General features: G+C 40.9%; 1 protein-coding gene across 3 annotated transcripts in view; it reads right to left on the bottom strand.

The window, feature by feature from the left end:
- tbc1d17 (TBC1 domain family, member 17) overlaps positions 1-20706 on the bottom strand; it is a 214265-nt gene that overhangs the window by 89359 nt on the left and 104200 nt on the right. For all 3 annotated transcript variants that reach the window (XM_039773894.1, XM_039773893.1, XM_039773895.1), the window contains exons 6-9: positions 20094-20205; positions 11417-11575; positions 1826-1951; positions 1628-1731 (exon numbers count right to left, since the gene is read on the bottom strand). In XM_039773894.1, coding sequence (XP_039629828.1) covers positions 1628-1731; positions 1826-1951; positions 11417-11575; positions 20094-20205 — 501 coding nt within the window. The remainder of the gene's footprint in view (positions 1-1627; positions 1732-1825; positions 1952-11416; positions 11576-20093; positions 20206-20706) is intronic.

Genomic DNA, 20706 nt, shown 5'->3' with positions numbered 1-20706 from the left:
ACCTTATATTCCAAATCGTAACCTTCCGTGAGAATCCTAAATCCAAAGAGGACTGTTTCATTTATGTTAGGTAGAATGCCCTGAGGGGACTGGGCGGTCTCATGGTCTGGAATCCCTACAGATTTTATTTTTTCTCCAGCCGTCTGGAGTTTTTTTTGTTTTTTCTGTCCCCCCTGGCCATTGAACCTTACTCTTATTCGATGTTAATTAATGTTGATTTACTTTGTTTTATAATTGTGTCTTTCATTTTTCTATTCTTTAATATGTAAAGCACTTTGAGCTACTGTTTGTATGAAAATGTGCTATATAAATAAATGTTGTTGTTGTATACAAGGTAACACAATTTACACAGCATGTCAAGACAAAAATCAAGTCACAGAATTCTCTGCAAACCACAAAGATCAAATTGTGCTGAGACACAAATCAGGGCAAGGGAAGAAAACACTTTTAAAGCAAAACACAGGGAGGTACCTGAACAAAACCTTTTCTAGAGTGCACATGACTTTTCAGCATGACAATGACCTCAAGTGTGCAGCCTAGATACCACTGAAGTGGCTTCCCGACTTTGACCATCTTTGAGTAGCCCAGCCAAAAGTCCAACATCAAAGAACATCTGTGGAGACCCCTGAAGACAGCTGTTTCCAGATGCTTCCCATCTGTTGTAACAAACCTTGAGAGGACCTGCCAAGAGGGCTTGTGTCCAAATCCGGGCATGTAAAATTTGTAGAGGCTCATCCAAGAAGACTTGAAGCTGTAATTTATGCAAAAGGGGCCTCTACAAAGTACTGAATTAGGTTCTGAATAGTTACAATATAAGAATAAGACACTTCAATTTTTGAATTTTAATATACTTGTAAACATTTCTGAAAACATGCTTTGAATTTTTCATTATGGGTTACCAAGTGTAGACTGATGGGTAAAAAAATGGCAAATCTATTTACAATTAAATCTACAAAACTGTTAAGTTTGCAGGAAGTTAAGAGGTCTGAATACTTTCTAAATCCACATAATTTAAAACAAGCACAAACCTTTTGTCAAAGACTTTACCCAATAAGAAAATGTAGCCATATCTCCACCAGTGGCAAAGACTTTGACCTGGAACTTGCATTTCAACAATATTATGGATATAAGTGCCTTCTTTTCTGAAGGAATGACAAGTCAAATCGTATAATATTTTGCTGATCATCACTTAATTTAAATTCATTTTCACAAATATTGTCTGTTTCTACTTTTCATCGAAGTAATAAATTCATAGAGCAGAATTTTCAAATTGGTGAATTTAGATTAGGTGCATTCCAGGAAGTGGTACCAAACTAATTCACATATGTTCAACACTTACATATCCAGCAATGTTACAAAGCAATGCCACAACATGGTAATGCTGGACGGAAACACTGGAAAGTTTCTGTTCTATTTTGAATATTCAAACTGAAACAAACATTTGATTATGTTTGAAATTCAGATTAATGTGGCAGCACTATACTGAAGAATTGTATAATTCAATGCAAATTCTTTTCCCATTCAAACAGTCATGATAATTCAGTCTTTAATCATGAACAAATTTGTAATTAAGAAAATAATAGTAATCTTTTACAAACATATTAAGTCCAAGATTATAAAGACTCACGTTTTTTGATGTAGAATTTCTTCCCTCTCTTGTGCAGTGCTCTTCCATGGGTAAAAACCTAACAGAAATTTCCAGACTTCATGTCGAAGGGCAGGAGCAACACCCTGAGGAACAAATGCAGAATACAGGTCATAAATATAATGGAAGAATGAATACATACTTGTATGAAATATACTGTACATTTCAACCTACACATACCCCTTTAAATATGCATTCTTTTACTTGTTCTGGATTCTGGACCCTGCCTTCTGAGTCTAATAACTCTTTCCATCCATTTAGAGGTTCTAATCTCTGCACAACTGGTCGAGGTCCAAGTACTGCCTCCTACATAAAAATACATATACAAGTAACAACAACAACAACAACATTTATTTATATAGCACATTTTCATACAAACAGTAGCTCAAAGTGCTTTACATATTAAAGAATAGAAAAATGAAAGACACAATTATAAAACAAAATAAATCAACATTAACATTGAATAAGAGTAAGGTTCAATGGCCAGGGGGGACAAAAAAAAAGTAAAAAGGAATATATTTAAGAAAGGTATATAGAGAATACATAGTGTAAGTGAACTGATATTTTGGATCCAGAGTGCCTAAAAGAAATTGTATTATTTCTGCTACTTCCATTCTCAAAAGTAACTCTCATCAAAGTAAATGAAAAAAGAGAAAAAACGTTGACACCATCCCTCCAGGATTAGTAAAATTGAATTTACAGTAAGAATTGATCTTGTATTGTATAGCCTGTAGAGAGTGGCAATGAATTGATCACTTAAAATGAACAAAAGAAAGCATCCATATTGAATACACAAACAATCTGGAAATGTTCAGACCTCTCCGAAGGTATTAATACCAACCAATGCCTTCACTAATCAACTCTTCTTTACTCACCCAGCCAGAGAATGTGTAAACCAGTTCTGCTTCAATCCAGAAAACCCACCCCTTCCAGACTAGCAAATACATACTATAAACCCAGAAGCCACTGGAAGTCAGTGTTTCATTCTAGTATGATTCACTGGATATTAGAGTGCTCCTTCCATAACCTACTTTCTGTTTTGGTTTGATGCTATTTTTGCGATTGCATTTACAAATTATTTTTTCTCTTTACTATGAAAATTAAAGTGATACACCAACCCTTTGTTTAATGTATTTCCTTTTGCCTTTTACTAAATTAATAATATAATATTAAAAAAACATTTTTAATACAGAAATGTTGCCTACTAAAAAAGTATGTATGTATGTATGCACTCAATACTTGATTGGGGGTCCTTTTGCATGAATTACTGTATCACTGCAGCGTGGCATGAAAGCAACCAGCCTGTGGCACTGCTAAGGTGTTATGGAAACTCAGGATGCTTTGATAGAGGCCTTCAGGTCATTTGCATTGTTGGGTCAGATGTCTCTCATCTTCCTCTTGACAATACGGGTTTAGGTCAGGCGAGTTTGCTGTACAATCAAGCACAGTGATATCATGGGTCATTAAACCATGTATTGGTACTTTTGGCAGTGTGGGCAGGTGCCAAATCTTGTTGGAAAATGAAACCAGCATCACCATAAAGCTTGTCAACAGATGGAAGCATAAAGTGCTCTAAAATTTCCTGGCAGATGGCTGCACTGACTTTGGGCTTGATAAAACACAGTGGACCAACACAAAATCATCACTGACTGTGGAAACTTCACAATGTACCTCAAGCAACTTGAAATCTGTGCCTCTCCACTCTTCCTCTAGACACTGGAACCTTGATTTCCAAATGAAATGTAAAATTTACTTTCATCTGAAAAGAGGACTTTGGACCACTGAGCAACAGTCCAGTCTGTTTTCTCCTTAGCCCAGGTAAGACACCTTTAACGTTGTCTTTGGTTCAGGAGTGGCTTGACACAAGAAATAATACAGTTGTATCCCATGTCCCGGATACTTCCGCTTCACAATCCTCTCAAGGCTGTGTTTATTCCTGTTGCTTATGCGCCTTTTTCTGCCACATTTTTTCCTTCCACTCAACTTTCCATTAGTACGCTTGGGTACAGCACTCTGTGAACAATCAGCATCTTTAGCAATGACCTTTTGTGTCTTACCCTCCTTGCGGAGGGTGTCATTGACAGTCTTCTGGATAACTGTCAAGTCAGCCATCTTCCCCATGATGGTATGGCCTACTGAACCAGACTGAGAAACCATTTACAGGCCCAGAACACCTTTGCTGGTATTGTGGGTTAATTAGCTGAGTGGAGTGAACCACTATGCAGTGTTCTCCCTAGCGTCTTTTAGCCGGGCAGAGCCCGGCTAATTTAGTTGAGCGCCCGGCTGTCATCTCACATGACATTGTCAGAAGACAGCCACAGATCTGCTGATCTGCAGAGATGGCAAGGGACGAACGGGAGGGTGGGCATATACTGCTAAAGCTAATAGCGGGTGTCGAGGCGGTGCAGAGTTCACAAGCAAAGAGTATGGGGAGGTGGGATTTTAAGAGTGGGCTGTACATGGTAATAGCGGGGGTGTAGCAGCTTAATACAGTTGCAAGGAGTATGGAGAGGTGGGCAGGCGAGAGGGGGCTGTACATGCTAATAGCAGGAGCGGAGCGGCAGTTCACAAGCAAAGAGGATGTGGAGGTGGGCGGGCAAGAGGAGGTCTGATAAAATAAAAAAAAGTCTAGTGAAACCAGCCTGACAGATATCAGAAAAAAGGCGTCAGGAAGTGATATCTCTGTTCTCAGCGTCAGCACAGTCTGTATAATACGGCTGAGCGTACAGCAGCTCTCTTTTTGTAAAGTACATAGCAAACCAATATATACACATACAGTTGTTTAAGCATTAGGTGTGTTCTGTGTGCAAAAATCCCTGTAGCACTCACTGTGGTTCCTGTTTAAAGTGGCCCCATCTGCCGTTCTTATATTTGCTCATATTTGGACCTGCGTCCACATTGCAAAAAGTGTGCAGAAAACCTTGCAGCACACTCTGTGTTCTGAGCAAAAGTTTTGTCACTGAATTGCTAAGGGTTTTGTATGGAAGCGTATTAGGACCACGGTGAAGAAAAAAAAAAAATGCGGAAAAAGTGAAGAAAAAAAACTATATGTCGAAAATAAAGTCGAGATGTTGACTTTATTCTCGACATTTCCACTTTAATCTTGATGCTTATGATGAGAATAAAGTCTACATGTTGCTACATAACTTATGAAAGGGGTTTGAGAAAATCTAGTAAATTAAACATCATTCATTTTAAGATGAAGTTTAGTTTACAATGTTCTACTTTAATGACAAACTACGAGAATAAAGTCAACATGTCGACTTTAATCTCGAAATAAACAGTGAGAATAAAGTGGAAATGTCGACTTTATTCTCGACATAAGCGTCAAGATTAAAGTGGAAATGTTGAGAATGCTTACCTGCCATAGTGCAAGTGTGACCTGAATATCCAAAAGGCTCTCCCTTTCCCACTTAAAAGTCTTATTCATAGGTAGTTTAAATTTTTTTTTAAACGTTTTACCAAAATGAGAAAAAGAAGTGTTCAGAAAACAACACTGCTCAGTTATTTCAGAAAAGACACGTCACAAACCAATGAAGGTGCAGTGTCAACTCCTCATGTGGCAATTTCAGACAAAGACATTGCAGAGGCTGGTCCATCAGGGGAAGTCTCTTCAGCACACACTCTGCCAATTGATTAATCTAAGCACTACTTATCCGGCATAAACAAACAATGGTTTAAAGATTTTGATTGGCTAATGGTTAAAGAAAATGTTATTTGGTGCTCATTGTGCATGAAATATTCAAACAAACACCACCCAAGGTGGAATTACTTTGGGTAAACGTGCCATATACAATAATTTGAAAAGAAAGCTTGGTGGACCATGAAAAAAGTAAAACACACATTGAGTCTTCCGCGGACCTTTTAGGAAAGCGTGTACTAGAGCAAACTGGAATTGGTCAAATTGAAAGATCTGTATCTGTGTTACATAACTTACAGAGAGATGCCTTTGTGGGAGCTTTAAGATCCATGCATTGGTTGGTTAAAAATGAGTTGCCACATACAACGTTGTTTGAAAAGCTGTTGGAACACTGTAAAGAAATAGGTTGTTCCTTTTTACAACATCTCAATGTTGGTAAAAATGCACATTACACCTCTGAAAGAATAATGCAAGAGCTGCTGGATATCTTAGCATCAGAAATAAAATCTAACATAGTGAAAAATATACACACAGAAAAGTTTTTCAGTATTCTGTGCGATTAATCCACAGATATCTCAGATGTAAAACAATTAATTATTTACATTAAATATGTTTGCCAGGTCACTAAAGAGGTCAGAGTTAGTTTTATATCAACCCGCAATATGATTGACGGCAAAGCGGAGACTATAACCAACACACTGAGTGAGACTATGGACACTCTAGGTTTAAAAACTGCTAATCTGGTTGGACAAGGGTCAGATTGAGCGGCTGTTATGATTGGAAAACAGAAAGGTGTGGCAAAACTGCTTAGAGATAAAACATCTGGACTCTTTGTCAACTGCCACTGTGTAAAACCACCGATTGGCCCTTGCAAGTGCCCAAGCAGCAGCTGCTGTACCTTATTTAACAAAACTGAACATCTTAAGGCAGCTATTCTATTTCTTCCATATTCTTCAGTTAGTATGGCTGGTTTAACTAAAATTCAAAATATTCTGAACATTCCCCAGATTAAGCTGAAAATGGCCAGTGACACTAGATGGCTGTCTGATGACTTTGCAGTACAGTCACTATGACAGTGTATGAGTGATCTCCTTGGAGGGCCCAGATCGTGGGGACTTTGATTATGGGAAAGCTTCAGACAACTGGACCTCTAGGAAGAAAAGAAGAATAAATATTTAACTGAATACACCTACTGCATATGTAAGTTGGCTTTGAAGAATATTTAAAAATTTTTCTTCATTAGGTTTCCTATGCTTTTTTTCAATGTTTTTATTTTTCTTCCCGACAGCAACAATATTTGTGCCTCTTGGTTTATGTCATAACAGTTGTTATTTAAAATTTTTGTTAGGGTTGCAGGATCCTGAATTGGATACTTCTTAAATTTAATGAAAATATTCTTTCACAAGTGTCAAATCTTAAAAAAGGAAGTTAAGCTTTGGAAAATAATTAATAATAATTAACTAATAAAAATAGTGCACATTTAATTTTCCACACCACCAAATTTCCCCGTCCCGCCCCACCCAGCTGGAAAAAATTTCTGGGGAGAACACTGCCATGAGTCTACAATATTGAAGTTTTTCACAATATTCAAATTTTCTGAGATACTGAATTCTGGGTTTTCATTACCTATAAGCCATAATCAGCAAAATGAAAAGAAATAAATGCTTGAAATATATCACTCTGTGTATAAAAAATCTATATAATGTATGAGTTTCACTTTTTGAATTGAATAACTGAAATAAATTAACTTTTTGATGATATTCTAATTTATTGAGATGAACCTGTATTTGATCCTCTTCAACCCAGCCAGAATTCTGGCTCCCACAGATTGGCTGTGTGCCTCAATCAGTCAATCAATTACAGATACTTCTAATCTAAACTCGTTATATGTTTAAAGCATACCTGTCCACAGAATCAATTTCTTCCATTCCAACCTCTCCACCACCATAGGAAAGACCAAAGAGCTGTCAAAGGACATCAGGGGCAAGATTGTAGACCTGCACAAGGCTGGAATAGGCTACAAGACCATCAGCAAGAAGCTTGCAGAGAAGATGACAACTGTTGGTGTGATTATTTGGAAATGGTAGAAATATAAAATGACCATCAATTGCCCTCAGTCTGGAGCTCCATGCAAGATCTTGCCCCATGGGGTGAGGATGGTCATGTGAAAGGTAAGGGATCAGCACAAAACTAAATGTGAGGAGTCTGTTAATGATCTGAAGGCAGGTGGGACTACAGTCACCAAGAATACCATTGGTAACACACTAAGCCGTAATGGATTGAAATTTTGCAGCACCTGCAAGGTCCCCCTGCTCAATAAAGCACATATACAGGCCTGTCGGGGAAAAGTGCTGTGGTCAGATGAAACCAAAATCAAACTCTTTGGCATCAACTTGACCCACCATGTTTGGAGGAAGAGAAATGCTGAGTATGACCCAAAGAACACCATCCCCACAGTCAAGCATAGAGGTGGAAACAGTATGCATTGTGGCTGTTTTCTGCTAAGGGTACAGGACGACTTCACCATATTGAGGGGCCAAGTTCCATAAAATCTTGGATGAGAACCTCCTTCCCTCAGCCAAAACACTGAAGATGGGTCATGGATGGGTCTTCCAGCGTGACAATTACCAAAAACATACTGCCAAGGTAACAAAGGAGTGGCTAAAGAAGAAGCATATTAAGGTAATGGAGTGGACTAGCCAGTCTCCAGACCTCAAACATATAGAAAATCTGTGGAGGTAGATGAAGCTTCGAGTTGTAAAGTGGCAGCCAAGAAACAAAAGGATTTAGTGAGTTTCTGTGAAGAGGAGTGGGCCAAAATCCCTCCTGGGATGTGTGCAAACCTGGTGACCAACTACAAGAAATGTATTACCGCTGCGCTTGCCAACAAGGGTTTTTCCACCATCCACCAAGTACTAAGCCATGTTTTGCTTGGTTATCAAATACTTATTTCTCTTAATAACATGCAAATCAATTAATGACTTTTATGTAATGTGTTTTTTCTGGACTTACGGTTGATATTCTATCTCACTCCATTAAAATGAAACTACCATAAAAAATAAAGACTGTTCTTTGTAAGTGAGCAACCTTACAAATTCTGCAGGGGACCAAATAATTATTTCCCCTACTGTAACTATGAATATATAACGCAAGTCACTTATTACATATTTTGAGATTTTTGAGACCCCGATAAACCCCTAACCATGCTGTGTGCAGACACTCTGTTAACCCAGGCAGGGACTGGTTGTCCACTGCTGGTGCAACTGTAAGCTCGCAGCCTCACTGCATAATGTGTCTGTCACCTGCTAGTTGATACGAGGAACATTTAAAATTGACTGCTGACCTGGCCGTGTGTGCGCTTTCTGTTTCCTCGCTTATGCAGGAAGGTTATCTGTTTTTTTGATATGTGAATGCAACGAATGCAGGATCGTGTCATTGTCCCTGCTTGCTTGATGTATGTATTTGAGTGACAGGTACCATTTTAATAAACACTGTAAGGATGTTCTACCTTGACGACAATAAAGCTGATTTTATTCTTGGAACCTAGACTCACCTCTTTCTCGCTCCTGCAAGTCTGTGACTCACATATCACAAGTGGTACCAGGAGTGAGGTGTTGGACAGATGGATCCCCAATAGGCACAAAAGATTCCTCTTCCACGACAGCCAGACGAAGCCCTTGCAGGTTCTCCTGCCCTTATCCATCCCAGAGATCTGCCTGTGAAGATGGTCCCCTTGTACGACCCAGAGTGTTTCTTATTCTGTTTTGAACACATGGTAACACTGACGCGCTGAGACAGGAGAGGTCGGGTGGCCACCTTGGCCCCTTTTTTGACTTGTTGACTATGACTTCCTAAAGCAGCAAATCCTTCTTTGTACCAGGTGCAAATTCTGGCCGTGGGCAAATTGATCCAGATCACCATATCCGGTGACAGGTACAGGACTTAGTATACCTAATCCAAAGGTGGTTCTATGAAAACACCTTTGAGAACATTGAGGAAAAGCTCACTATTGATGCTGTGTTGTCTGGGATAAAGCGACAACCTCTGAGTTGAGATGATTCACAGCGATATCAAAACTCTATTGGATCTGACCCTCACATTGGAAGGAGCCCAAGCAATGTGGAGGCAGAGGGGCTATCCTAGTCTGGCTCTGACTACAGTACAGCTGGCATGTCCTCACGCCTCTGTGGGGGATCCTCCAAAAAGGGTCCCAAACAGAAGACCCCACTGGGGGGACTTCACAGCTTTGTGACCAGTCTGGACATTATATAGGGAGTGTTGCCTCCCACCAGCTCAGTACCTGGAGAGCGGTTTGGCCAAAGTCTGCTGCTCTCAGGCCAAGTAATTTTAAGGTCTTGGTTGGCTTAGTTAGATGCAAGGTCCCGGGCCCTGTTGAACTCTGGTGGTGATCTCTGTATCAATCGATGCAATGAAATACAGCAGATACCCGGCATAAGCATGGAATGTGTAAGTATTTGCTGTGTTAATGGGGATGTTAACACTAGAATTACCAAAGCCTCCAAAAAAACTCGTAATTCCTGCTCTCCTTAAATCCATTCGCACCTCTCTGTCAGTGTCTTTTGTGTTGTAAATGTGTCGATCAACACAAGCAGCTTGCTATCCCATCCCCCAACCAACGCAGAAAGTTTTCTCAGCTCAAGTCTGTTAACCGGCGTGTGAGTTGCTGGGAGTTGTATAGGGTAAGAATATCGTTATTTGGAATACATGCATTACATGTGTGTTCCATGTCTACAACAATCTATGTAAACACATCATTAAAACAGAAATGTTTTTCATACTTTAGTAATTGACAAACTGTATACATGAAGTGTATAATGTGTGAAGCCTGGACTCCAAATATCAAATAAACACTTTCACAAAAGGTACAAGTATAACAAAACGTGTGCTTTTATTCAAGAATATAACTGCATTAAAAGAACTTGCATTAGGGTGTGACATTGGCATGTCCTTAACACGACTGCTTTGGTGGTGCAGCAGTAAGAACTGCTGACTCGTAATCAAGACATTTGTGTTTCAATACCAGACACCTCCGTTTTGAGTAATGAGCTGCTCTTATTCTTACTATTATAGAATAAAAAATACATTTGATTTGAGTCTGTAAGAGCTGGTGTAAATTTATGGTACTTGTAAAGGTTAACGTTTTCTTTTTTTTATTTTTTACTTAGTTTTATTCTCTCAGTTCATGCTGACCCCAATCTGACACTGCTGTTTTCAAATAAAGACATGCTATATAGTAGAGGAGAATTTAGATGAGGACGAGGGTTCTACACTGAAAAAAGAGAACAGAAGCACTCCCCGAAAGAAACCTCCAATCACAAATAAGAACAATACAGCTGCACAAGGTGTAAAGGCGAAAGATATCACCGTTTGGATGCAGCAACAGGCATCATCCTGCCAGTCAGTCTGCCCCACACCTGTCCTAGAACAAAACAGCACAGTTTACAGAGCTCGCCAAGGTATTGTGCAAAGACAGTAGGATATGAATTCTTTACTCAATAGGTGGTTTATTAACATGCACCCAATTAATTTTGATGTTCAAAATCGTCCCAGTTCGGTGCACGTCAATGCTAACATCATCTTATGTCTGGCCGAGCATGGCTGAGAATGTCACTTCATTCAAAATGGTGTGAAAAAAAGCTAACTATGGGGGTTGTCAGATTTCGGAGGCCTCCGATAACCCCCCAAGAGCACTGAGAGCTAACACAGGCAGGGACTGGTTGTCTGCTGCCAGTGGAACTGTAAGCTTGCAGGCTTCCTGCATAAGGTGTCTGTCGTCCACTGGTTGATGTAGGGAACATATAAAACCAGTTGCTGACCTGGCAGCGTGTGTACTTTCTGTTTCATCGCTTGTGCACAAAGGTTATCTGCTTTTTTGATCTAAGAAGGCAACAAAAGCAGGAGGACATCATTGTCCCTGCATGCATGCTGCGTGTGCTTAAGTGAGAACTCCCACTTGAATAAATGCTTTGTGGATGTTCCTGTCTTGACAACAATAAAGCTGATTACTTTCTTGGAATCTGGACTTGCCTCCTTCTCTCTTGTGCAAATCTGTGATCAAAACATCACAACATACAGAAAGAAAAAAACAAAGAAAATGCTATTGTACTTACACAGGTAATAAGTTCAAATCCTGGTTCATCATCAGATCCAACAAAACCAATTCCAGGCCGTCCCAATCTAGAATCAGGTTGTCGCAAGGCTCCGCGAAAGAAATTAGTCACTTTGGAAAACCCACTAAAAGTGGTGGTGTAAGGATCCTGTATAAAACGCTTTAGGAAAAAGAATCAAATTCTAAAGTAAAAACATACAACTTTATCTCTTATACCAAAATAAAAAATAGCATTTAATATTAATTGCAGTGCAAGCAAAAATGCTAGCTGAAGTCAGTAAGACTTCCAATTTAATTCCTACATAGGGTGTTTTTAAAGTACATCACCTTCTGGCAATAAAAACACTTGTAATCAGACAAACCATTAACTTTTACTTAATTTATTTTTTTAATAAATGTTTAGCATTAATGTTAGACAAACCGGTACAACATAAGGTCATGCAGATAGATAGATAGATGTTGTCAATTATGTCAGCTTTTTCATAAGTGTTACACAGTTACAATCAGAAATATTCAATCCCCTCAAATACTGTGTATTTACCAATGGAAGTTTTTTCAAACAGCTAGATTTTGCTTTGGATTACTTCTTTATCAGTTGAATTACACGTAAAATCAACAAAGAAAATGTATGATATGATATTCATGAGAAATAGGATATTTTATTAATATAGCCATGTCAGAATTATTCAAAACTTATATAATGCTGTTTTTAAAACCTTCTGTCAGTTTTTATGTCCTAAACAGAAGCTAAAACATAATCCTTAACTCTTTCAGGGACGATGTAGACTTTTGTCAAAAGGAGAAGTTAACACTAGAATTACCAGAGCCTATGAAAAAACTCGTAGATCTGCCCCACCTTAAATCGCTTTTGAAAACCCTTCTCACCTCTCCGCCAGCGTGTTTGGTTCATCTAAATGTGCTGATAAACACAAGCTGCAAGCAGCCGGCTATTCCATCCTCCCCACCGACTTAGAACGTGCACAAACTTCTCCCAGCTCATACCTTGATTCATTATCTGGGAGTGAAGTGGAGTTTTAGAGTGGAAATAATAGATCGTTATTTGGAACACATTCATTTCATGTGTGTTCCATTTCTACAGTAATCTGTGTAAACACATTGTTAAAACAGAAACTTTTTTCATATTTTAGTAATAAATGTTACAAAATGTAGGCATAAACTATAAAATTTGTGAAGCCTGAAGGCCAAAGATCAAATAAACACTTTCACCAAAGGTTCAAGAATGTCACAACAGCTTCTGTGGCGTACCCATACGATTTTGTCATTCAGAGCGCAGCAGACTTGCAGTACCTCAGAGACCTGAGTTCGATTCCCCGCTGGGAAATTTTATTTATTTTTTTTTTTTACCTTCGCTGTTCTGCCTGCTTGAACTCCCTGCCCTGTCTGCCTATCATATAGTGCCTTTCCTTCCTATCTATCTATATATCTATCCCCTTAGCTGTTTTTTTTACATATATATTATACAGTGCCCATATGGGGGGCCAAACAGGCAATTACAATGATTTTCGGAATATATAAAGTCATTCCTGAATATATAAAGCCAAAACTTGAATATATAAAGTAATTCCTGAATATATAAAGTCAGCGTTAGAATATATAAAATCATTCTCGAATATATAAAATTTCCGTGCTTATTATTTCACTTGTACTAGTGAAAGGTAAACATCGACAGAAGCTACTCAGAGTCGATCGGGCTTGTGAGGTTCGCCCAAAAATGCGCCCATACAAAAACAATAAATATAGTGTTGAAAATGCCGGCACCCACAACAATGGGTTTTTAAAAATATTTTTCTGAAGATGTTTTTGTTCTGCTAAGGGTGTAGAGCTCGTCCACTGTTCCGCGACCAGGACGAAAACCACACTGTTCCTCCTGAATCCGAGGTTCGACTATCCGATGGACCCTTCTCTCTAGAACCCCCGAATAGACTTTTCCAAGGAAGCTGAGGAGTGTGATCCCTCTGTAGTTGGAACACACCCTCTGGTGCCCCTTTTTAAAGAGGGGGACCACCACCCCGGTCTGCCAATCCAGAGGCACTGTCCTTGATGTCCATTGCGATGTTGCAGAGGCGTGTCAACCAAGACAGTCCTACAACATCCAGAGCCTTGAGGAACTCTGGGACTATCTCATCCACCCCCGGGGCCCTGCCACCAAGGAGTTTTTTGACCACCTCGGTGACTTCAGTCCCAGAGATGGGAGAGCCCACCTCAGAGTCCCCAGGCTCTGCTTCCTCGTGGAAGGCATGTTAGTGGGATTGAGGAGGTCTTGAAGTACTCCACCCTCTGACCCACAATGTCGAGGTCAACAGTGCACCATCCCACCATATACGGTGTTGACACTGCACTGCTTCCCACCTGAGGCGCCGGACGGTGGACCAGAATCTCCTCGAAGCCGTCAGAAAGTCGTTCTCCATGGCCTCTCCAAACTCCTCCCATGCCCAAGTTTTTACATCCGCAACCTCCTAAGCCGCATTCCGTTTGGCCTGCCGGTACCTATCAGCTGCCTCCAGAGACCCACAGGACAAAAAAGTCCTATAGGACTCCTTCTTCAGCTTGACGGCATCCCTCACGCCGGTGTCCACCAACGGTTTGGGGATTGCCGCCACGACGAGCACCGACCACCTTACAGCCACAGTTGGTCAGATAGAGTGATCAGTCCCCCACCTCCCTCGACGTGGTTGAAGTTCTGCCGCTTCTGACAGGGGACTCTGCCAGCCGTCCCAGAGTGACCGGCATCTTCAAGACTCACCACCAGATGGTGATCAGTTGACAGCAAGTCCATATGGCGCAAGTCCCGACCACCAAAAGTCGATCATCGAACTGAGGCCTAGGGTGACCTGGTGCCAAGTGCACATATGAACACCCTTATGCTTGAACATGGTGTTCGTTACGGACAATCCATGACGAGCACAGAAGTCCAATAGCAAAACACCGCTCGGGTTCAGATCGGGAGAGCCATTCCTCCCAATCACGCCCTTCCAGGTCTCACTGTCATTGCCCACGTGAGCACTGAAGTCTCCCAGCAGTACGAGGGAGTCCCCAGAAGGCGCCCTCTAGCACCCCCTCCAGAGACTCCAAAAAGGGTGGATACTCCAAACTGCTGTTGGCGCACAAACAACAGTCAGGACCCTTCCGCCCACCCGAAGGCGGAGGGAGGCCACCCTCTTGTCCACCGGGGTAAACCCCAATGCACAGGCTCCAAGCCGAAGGGCAAGAAGTATGCCCACACCTGCTCGGCACCTCTCACTGGGGGCAACTCCAGAGTGGTAGAAAGTCCAGCCCCTCTCAAGGAGATTGGTTCCAGAGTTCAAGCTGTGCGTCGAGGCGAGTCCGACTATATCTAGCCGGAACCTCGAGACCTCGCGCACTAGCTCAGGCTCCTTCCCCTTCAGAGAGGTGACATTGCACGTCCCAAGAGCCAGTTTCTGTAGGCGAGGATCAGACCGCCAAGGTCCCCGCCTTCGGCAACCACCCAACTCACACTGCACCCAACCTCCTTGGTCCCTCCCATAGGTGGTGAGCCCATGGGAAGGAGGACCCACGTTACCTCTTCGGGCTGTCCCCGGCCGAGCCCCATGGGTGCAGGCCCGGCCACCAGGCGCTCACCATAGAGCCCCACCTCCAGGCCTGGCTCCAGAGGGGGGCCCCGGTGACCCACGTCTGGGAAAGGGAAAACGTTGTCCACAGTTTTTGCTCTTCATTGGAGGTTTGTTGAACCGCTCTTTGTCTCATCCCTCACCTAGGACCAGTTTGCCTTGGTTGACCCTACCAGGGGCATAAAGCCCCGGACAACATAGCTCCTAGGATCATTGGGACACGCAAACACCTCCACCACGATAAGGTGACCGTTCAAGGAGGGGCCCAACCAGTCTACATGTGTTTTGTGGACTTGGAAAAGGCGTTCGACCGTGTCCCTCGGGGAATCCTGTGGGGGGTGCTCCGGGAGTATGGGGTACCGGACCCCCTGATAAGAGCTGTTCGGTCCCTGTACAACCAGTGTCAGAGCTTGGTCCGCATTGCCGGCAGTAAGTCGAGCTTGTTTCCAGCGAGCGTTGGACTCCGCCAGGGCTGCCCTTTGTCACCGATTCTGTTCATAACTTTTATGGACAGAATTTCCAGGCGCAGCCAGGGTGTTGAAGGGATCTGGTTTGGTGGACTCAGGATTGGGTCACTGCTTTTTGCAGATGATGTTGTCCCGTTTGCTTCAGCTCTCTCTGAAACAGTTCGCAGCCGAGTGTGAAGCGGCTGGGATGAGAATCAGCACCTCCAAATCCGAGACCATGGTGCTCAGTTGGAAAAGAGTGGAGTGCCCTCTCAGGGTTGGGGGAGAGATCTTGCCTCAAGTTGAGGAGTTCAAGTATCTCTGGGTCTTGTTCATGAGTGAGGGAAGAATGGAGCGTGAGATAGACAGGTGGATCGGTGTGGCATCCACAGTGATGCGGGCTCTGCATCGGTCTGTCGTGGTGAAAAAAGAGCTGAGCCGTAAGGCAAACTTATCAATTTACCAGTCGATCTACGTTCCTACCCTCACCTATGGTCATTAGCTATGGGTAGTGACCGAAAGAACGAGATCGCGAATACAAGCGGCTGGAATGAGTTTCCTCCGCAGGGTGTCTGGGCTTTCCCTTAAAGATAGGGTGAGAAGTTCAGTCATCCGGGAGGGGCTCAGAGCAGAGCCGCTACTCCTCCACATCGAGAGGAGTCAGATGAGGTGGCTCGGGCATCTGATCAGGATGCCTCCTGGACGCCTCCCTGGTGAGGTGTTCCGGGCACGTCCAACCGGGAGGAGACCCCGGGGAAGACCCAGGACACGCTGGAAGGACTATGTCTCCCGGCTGGCCTAGGAACGCCTTGGGATTCTCCTGGAAGAGCTGGAAGAAGTGGCCAGGGAAAGGGAAGTCTGGGCCTCTCTGCTTAAGCTGCTGCCCTCGCGATGGATGGATGGATGTTTTTGTTAACTTAGTTCATTATGTTGTAGTAGGAACTCATTGAGTTTACTAAAAATGTGCCTGAGTCGTTTCAATCAATATCAATATAATCTGACTTTAAATTTATATATTCAGGAATGAGGTTATATATTCCGACGCTGACTTTATATATTCAGGAATGACTTTATATATTCAAGTTTTGACATTATATATTCAGGAATGACTTTATGTATGCCGAAAATCATTGTAATTGCCTGTTTGGCAAACCACAGGGCACTGTATAATAGATATATAAAAAAACAGCTAAGGGGATAGATATATACATAGATAGGAAGGAAAGGCACTATATGCAGACAGGGAAGCTCCTATATAATAATAAAATTACTGTTATTACTACATAGATATTATTTATTTACTTACTTCCTAGTCATGAGTGCAGTGCTTCCCATGTACACATGCAAAAGTGCATTCTTGATTCGATGTAGAACAGTCATCGTGATTTGAGTAAAGGCCTCTGTTATAGCGCGTGTGAGAAAACAGCAGTGTCAAATCCCCCGGGGTGGGTTAGCTGGGGTTGGGGGGTTGAGTTGGGATCGTGAACGCGGCTGAGAGAATAACTGAATAAAAAAAAAAACCTAACATTTACAAGTATCATAAATTACACAGGCTGTTACAGACTGGAATCAAATGTATGCTTTTATTTTAAAATAGTAAAAATACATGCAACTCACTTTTCAAAACGGACTCATCTGGAATCAAACCCGTAAAGTTCAGACTACCAGCTGAGCTAAGAGCTGATACCATTGCGCCACCACAGCAATCTTAGCATATGCGTGTCAATATCACATTCTAATGCAGGTTGTTTTACTGGAGTTATATTTTTGAATAAAAGCGCACTTGTTCTATTATATTTGTACTTTTTGTGAAACTGTTTCTTTGATATTTGGACTTCAGGCTTCACACATTATAAACTTCATGTCTGCATTTTGTCAATTATGACTAAAACATAAAAAAAATTTTCTTTTTTAACAATGTGTGTACATAGATCTATGTAGACACGGAACACACATGAAATGCAAGTGTTACAAATAATGAGATATAGTATTTATAAAAGGTGTCATTTTGTTTGACTTCTCACTCTATAAAACTCCAAGCAACTGACACGCAGGTAAACAGACTTGAGCTGAGAAAACTGTGTGCCGGTGGGGGATGCGATGATAGGCTGCTTAGCCACAAATTTAGAAGACAAAAGACGTGACGGAGAGGTGTGAAGCATTTTAAGGTGGGACGGATCTACGAGTTTTATTGTAGGCTCTGGTAATTCTAGTGTTAATGGTGGTAATCAACTATAAATGTTGACAAAAATGTTTTAGTTGGACTCTCTTTCCTAGTAGGAAAGTTAACTTCATTGGTTTGACCAAGATTCCCTGCGCTCTCGTAAGTAGTGAAGAGTAAAGAATGGAAAAAATGGCATTGACATCTGGCGAGAGATCGAAGTTAATGCGTAAAGCAAAATACTCTGTAGATGACGTTGTGCATATTATCACAGAACTCGACTGTGACTTGTCGGACTACGATTTTGATACAAGTGATTAAAAATAAATGTGAGATACCAGAATTAACTGTTTGATCTCCAGCTGATCGTGGTGCTGAACAGGTTTGTGTAGCCGACATGCCTATGGCAACGCTTGCCTTGGAGGACCACTACTTACGATGACAAGAGGTATACACCAGATTGTGATGCACTGCAACCGCGACCACTGCTGCTGCCCCCACACCCACCACACAAAGACAGCCTGGCAGCCAACCTGCTGTGCATTCCTGGCAAACTGGTGGCCGTAGCACACAGTAACAAATGTTTTATGTTGATTTTTGTGTGAAACCATTGCTTTGTGTGCTTTTCAGAAAACTGTGTTTTTTGGAAAAAATATTCAACCCTTTCTTGGCTTCAACTGTGATGCATATATAAACCCCACCCACAAAGGTGATGAAGAGGACTTGCAATCATGGGTAAGACTAAGGAGCTTTCACATAAGTTGATACAGGAAATTATTTCATTGAATCTGAAGGGCATCAAGATCTCCCAAAAAACTGAACACTCCAAGAGGCACCATTGGGAGCATTATAAGGAAGTTTAAAACATGCCAAACAGTCAGGCCAAGGGAGAACCACCAAAAAATGCAACCAAAAGCCTTTGACAGCTTAGTCAGGACAACTAAGAACATCCCAGTTACTGCAAAACACCTACAGGATGACTTGATTAAGGCCAGTACAAGTGCTTCAAAATAAGGATTTCATGGTCACACTTCAAAATGCACTCCACTCTTGACCACAAAGGACATCAATGTTCGACTAGAAAATGCCAGGAGAAATGTGGATAGGCTGGCAAAGCTTGGGGAAACAATTATATGGACCGATGAAGCTAAATTGGATGTGTCTGGACACATGAAGCAGTGGTAAGTCTGACATAAGAAATTCCAAGCTTATGACCAAAAGAATACAATCCCCACAGTCAAGCATGGAGGTGAGTGTGTAATTAATGATGAGAGGATGTTTTTCTGCTGCAGGAACGGGAATTCTTGACTGTATAAATGGCATCATGGATTCCCAGAAACACCTGACCATTTTAAACATTCAGAAATTGAATCTTGGTGATCATTGGACTTTCCAGCAATACAATGATCCCAAGCACACATCCAAGTTAACCAGTAGCTGAGAAACAGATTCTGGAATGTTGTGGGGTGGCCTTTTCAGTCCTCAGATGTAAATCCCACTGAAAATCTTTTGTGGGATTTAGAGAAGGCAGTAACTGCCCGGAAGCCATCAAACATCAATAAATTGGAGACTTTTGCACATTAAGAATGGGCAAACAGAGGTATAAGAAGCTTGTCAGAACTTAACAAAAATGGTTATTAGAAATTATAAAAGCTAAGGGATACTAAACAAAGTACTCATGCTGGGGACTGAACAATAGTGCACATGAACATTTATGAAAAGAGTTACATTTTTTCTTTTCAGCTCAAATTCAAGTCACATTATGTTCTCAAAATACCAACAAACGTGTCAATAAATATTTTTGTTGTTTAATGAGTTTTTTTGTCACATATTTTAATTAACCTCAATTAAAATCAATACAATGTATTTTGAGTTGAGGGAATTGAATATTTCTGACTGCAATTGTAATATTACAAATAATAATGCAGAAAGATGTTAAACAGTATTGTTAACCTTAACCATGCTTTTAAAAAAACATTTAACTCAAAGGTTTACTTTCACTTACCAAGTATGTTTAAGGCAAAAGTGGCAAATGCTAGTCTGGGAGTCCCAGAGACAGCTTTTGTTCCAACCAATTTCCTTCTTTTTAAAGGGTTTATTTACATTTTATTTTAATTTAAATTAACTTATTTATACTTCTGATTTTCCTCAAAAGATGGTGTCAGAAACATTCATTAATGGTCACTCTTTCTACATATTTAACAAAAAACACACCCATGATAACAATGGCTGATAAGGAGCAGATGCTTTAATGTCCCTTCCCTTATTAGCATCCAATAACAATATAAAGATATTTATTTCAACACAAATATAATACAAAAATAATACATGACAGTGTCTGGTTCAGTAAACTTAATTGTATCATTCTTTAACAATATGCATGCATTTGCTCATTTAACGAACTCTGCTTGCCAAAAAAAAAGAAAAAATGCCGTTAATATTTTGAAGTAGAAGACTTACAGAGACAAGATCTGGTGTGCCATCATCAAACAACTGCAGTTCATCAAATGACTGTGAGAGAGCACCAGAATCATGGGAGTGTACCAAAAACAAACGGGAGTCCACAGGGGAACTGAAAAGAAAAGACAGATGCTCAAAGTAACTACACAAGAAATCACTACAATAGTGATAAAATAAAGGTTTTTTACACATACCATATATTCTGGAAATATTCAGACCTCTTTACTTTTTCACATTTTTCATTGTATGTTGTCTTGCAGAAATGAGTCAGCCAAATTAGGGGTGAGAAATACATTAAATGTTTAAATTGATTCTATATTTTAAAAAAAATTCAATATGCAAAATCCACATTTGTGAGGTTTAGAACCTTGACTTCCATAAACTCTGAATGTTAAATAAATTTTACAAAATCTCCAGCACTCTCTCGAAGTGTGAGTGCATAGGCCCCACCCACATTGCATATCAATGATGAGCATTAGAATAAAATGGGGCAAAGATCAAATTAGCAAGAGTTTCCAACAGGTAAGGTTAGCCCCACATTTGCAACTTGTATGTTTTTTTCCCCCAAGATGACAGTTCAAGCAATACAACATCTAAAGATAAAGCTTGTTAA

Source organism: Polypterus senegalus, chromosome 13, assembly GCF_016835505.1.
Source record: "Polypterus senegalus isolate Bchr_013 chromosome 13, ASM1683550v1, whole genome shotgun sequence".
Lineage (NCBI taxonomy): Eukaryota > Metazoa > Chordata > Cladistia > Polypteriformes > Polypteridae > Polypterus > Polypterus senegalus.
Note: the sequence above shows the minus strand (reverse complement) of the source record. Positions and strands in the feature narration are given on the sequence as shown.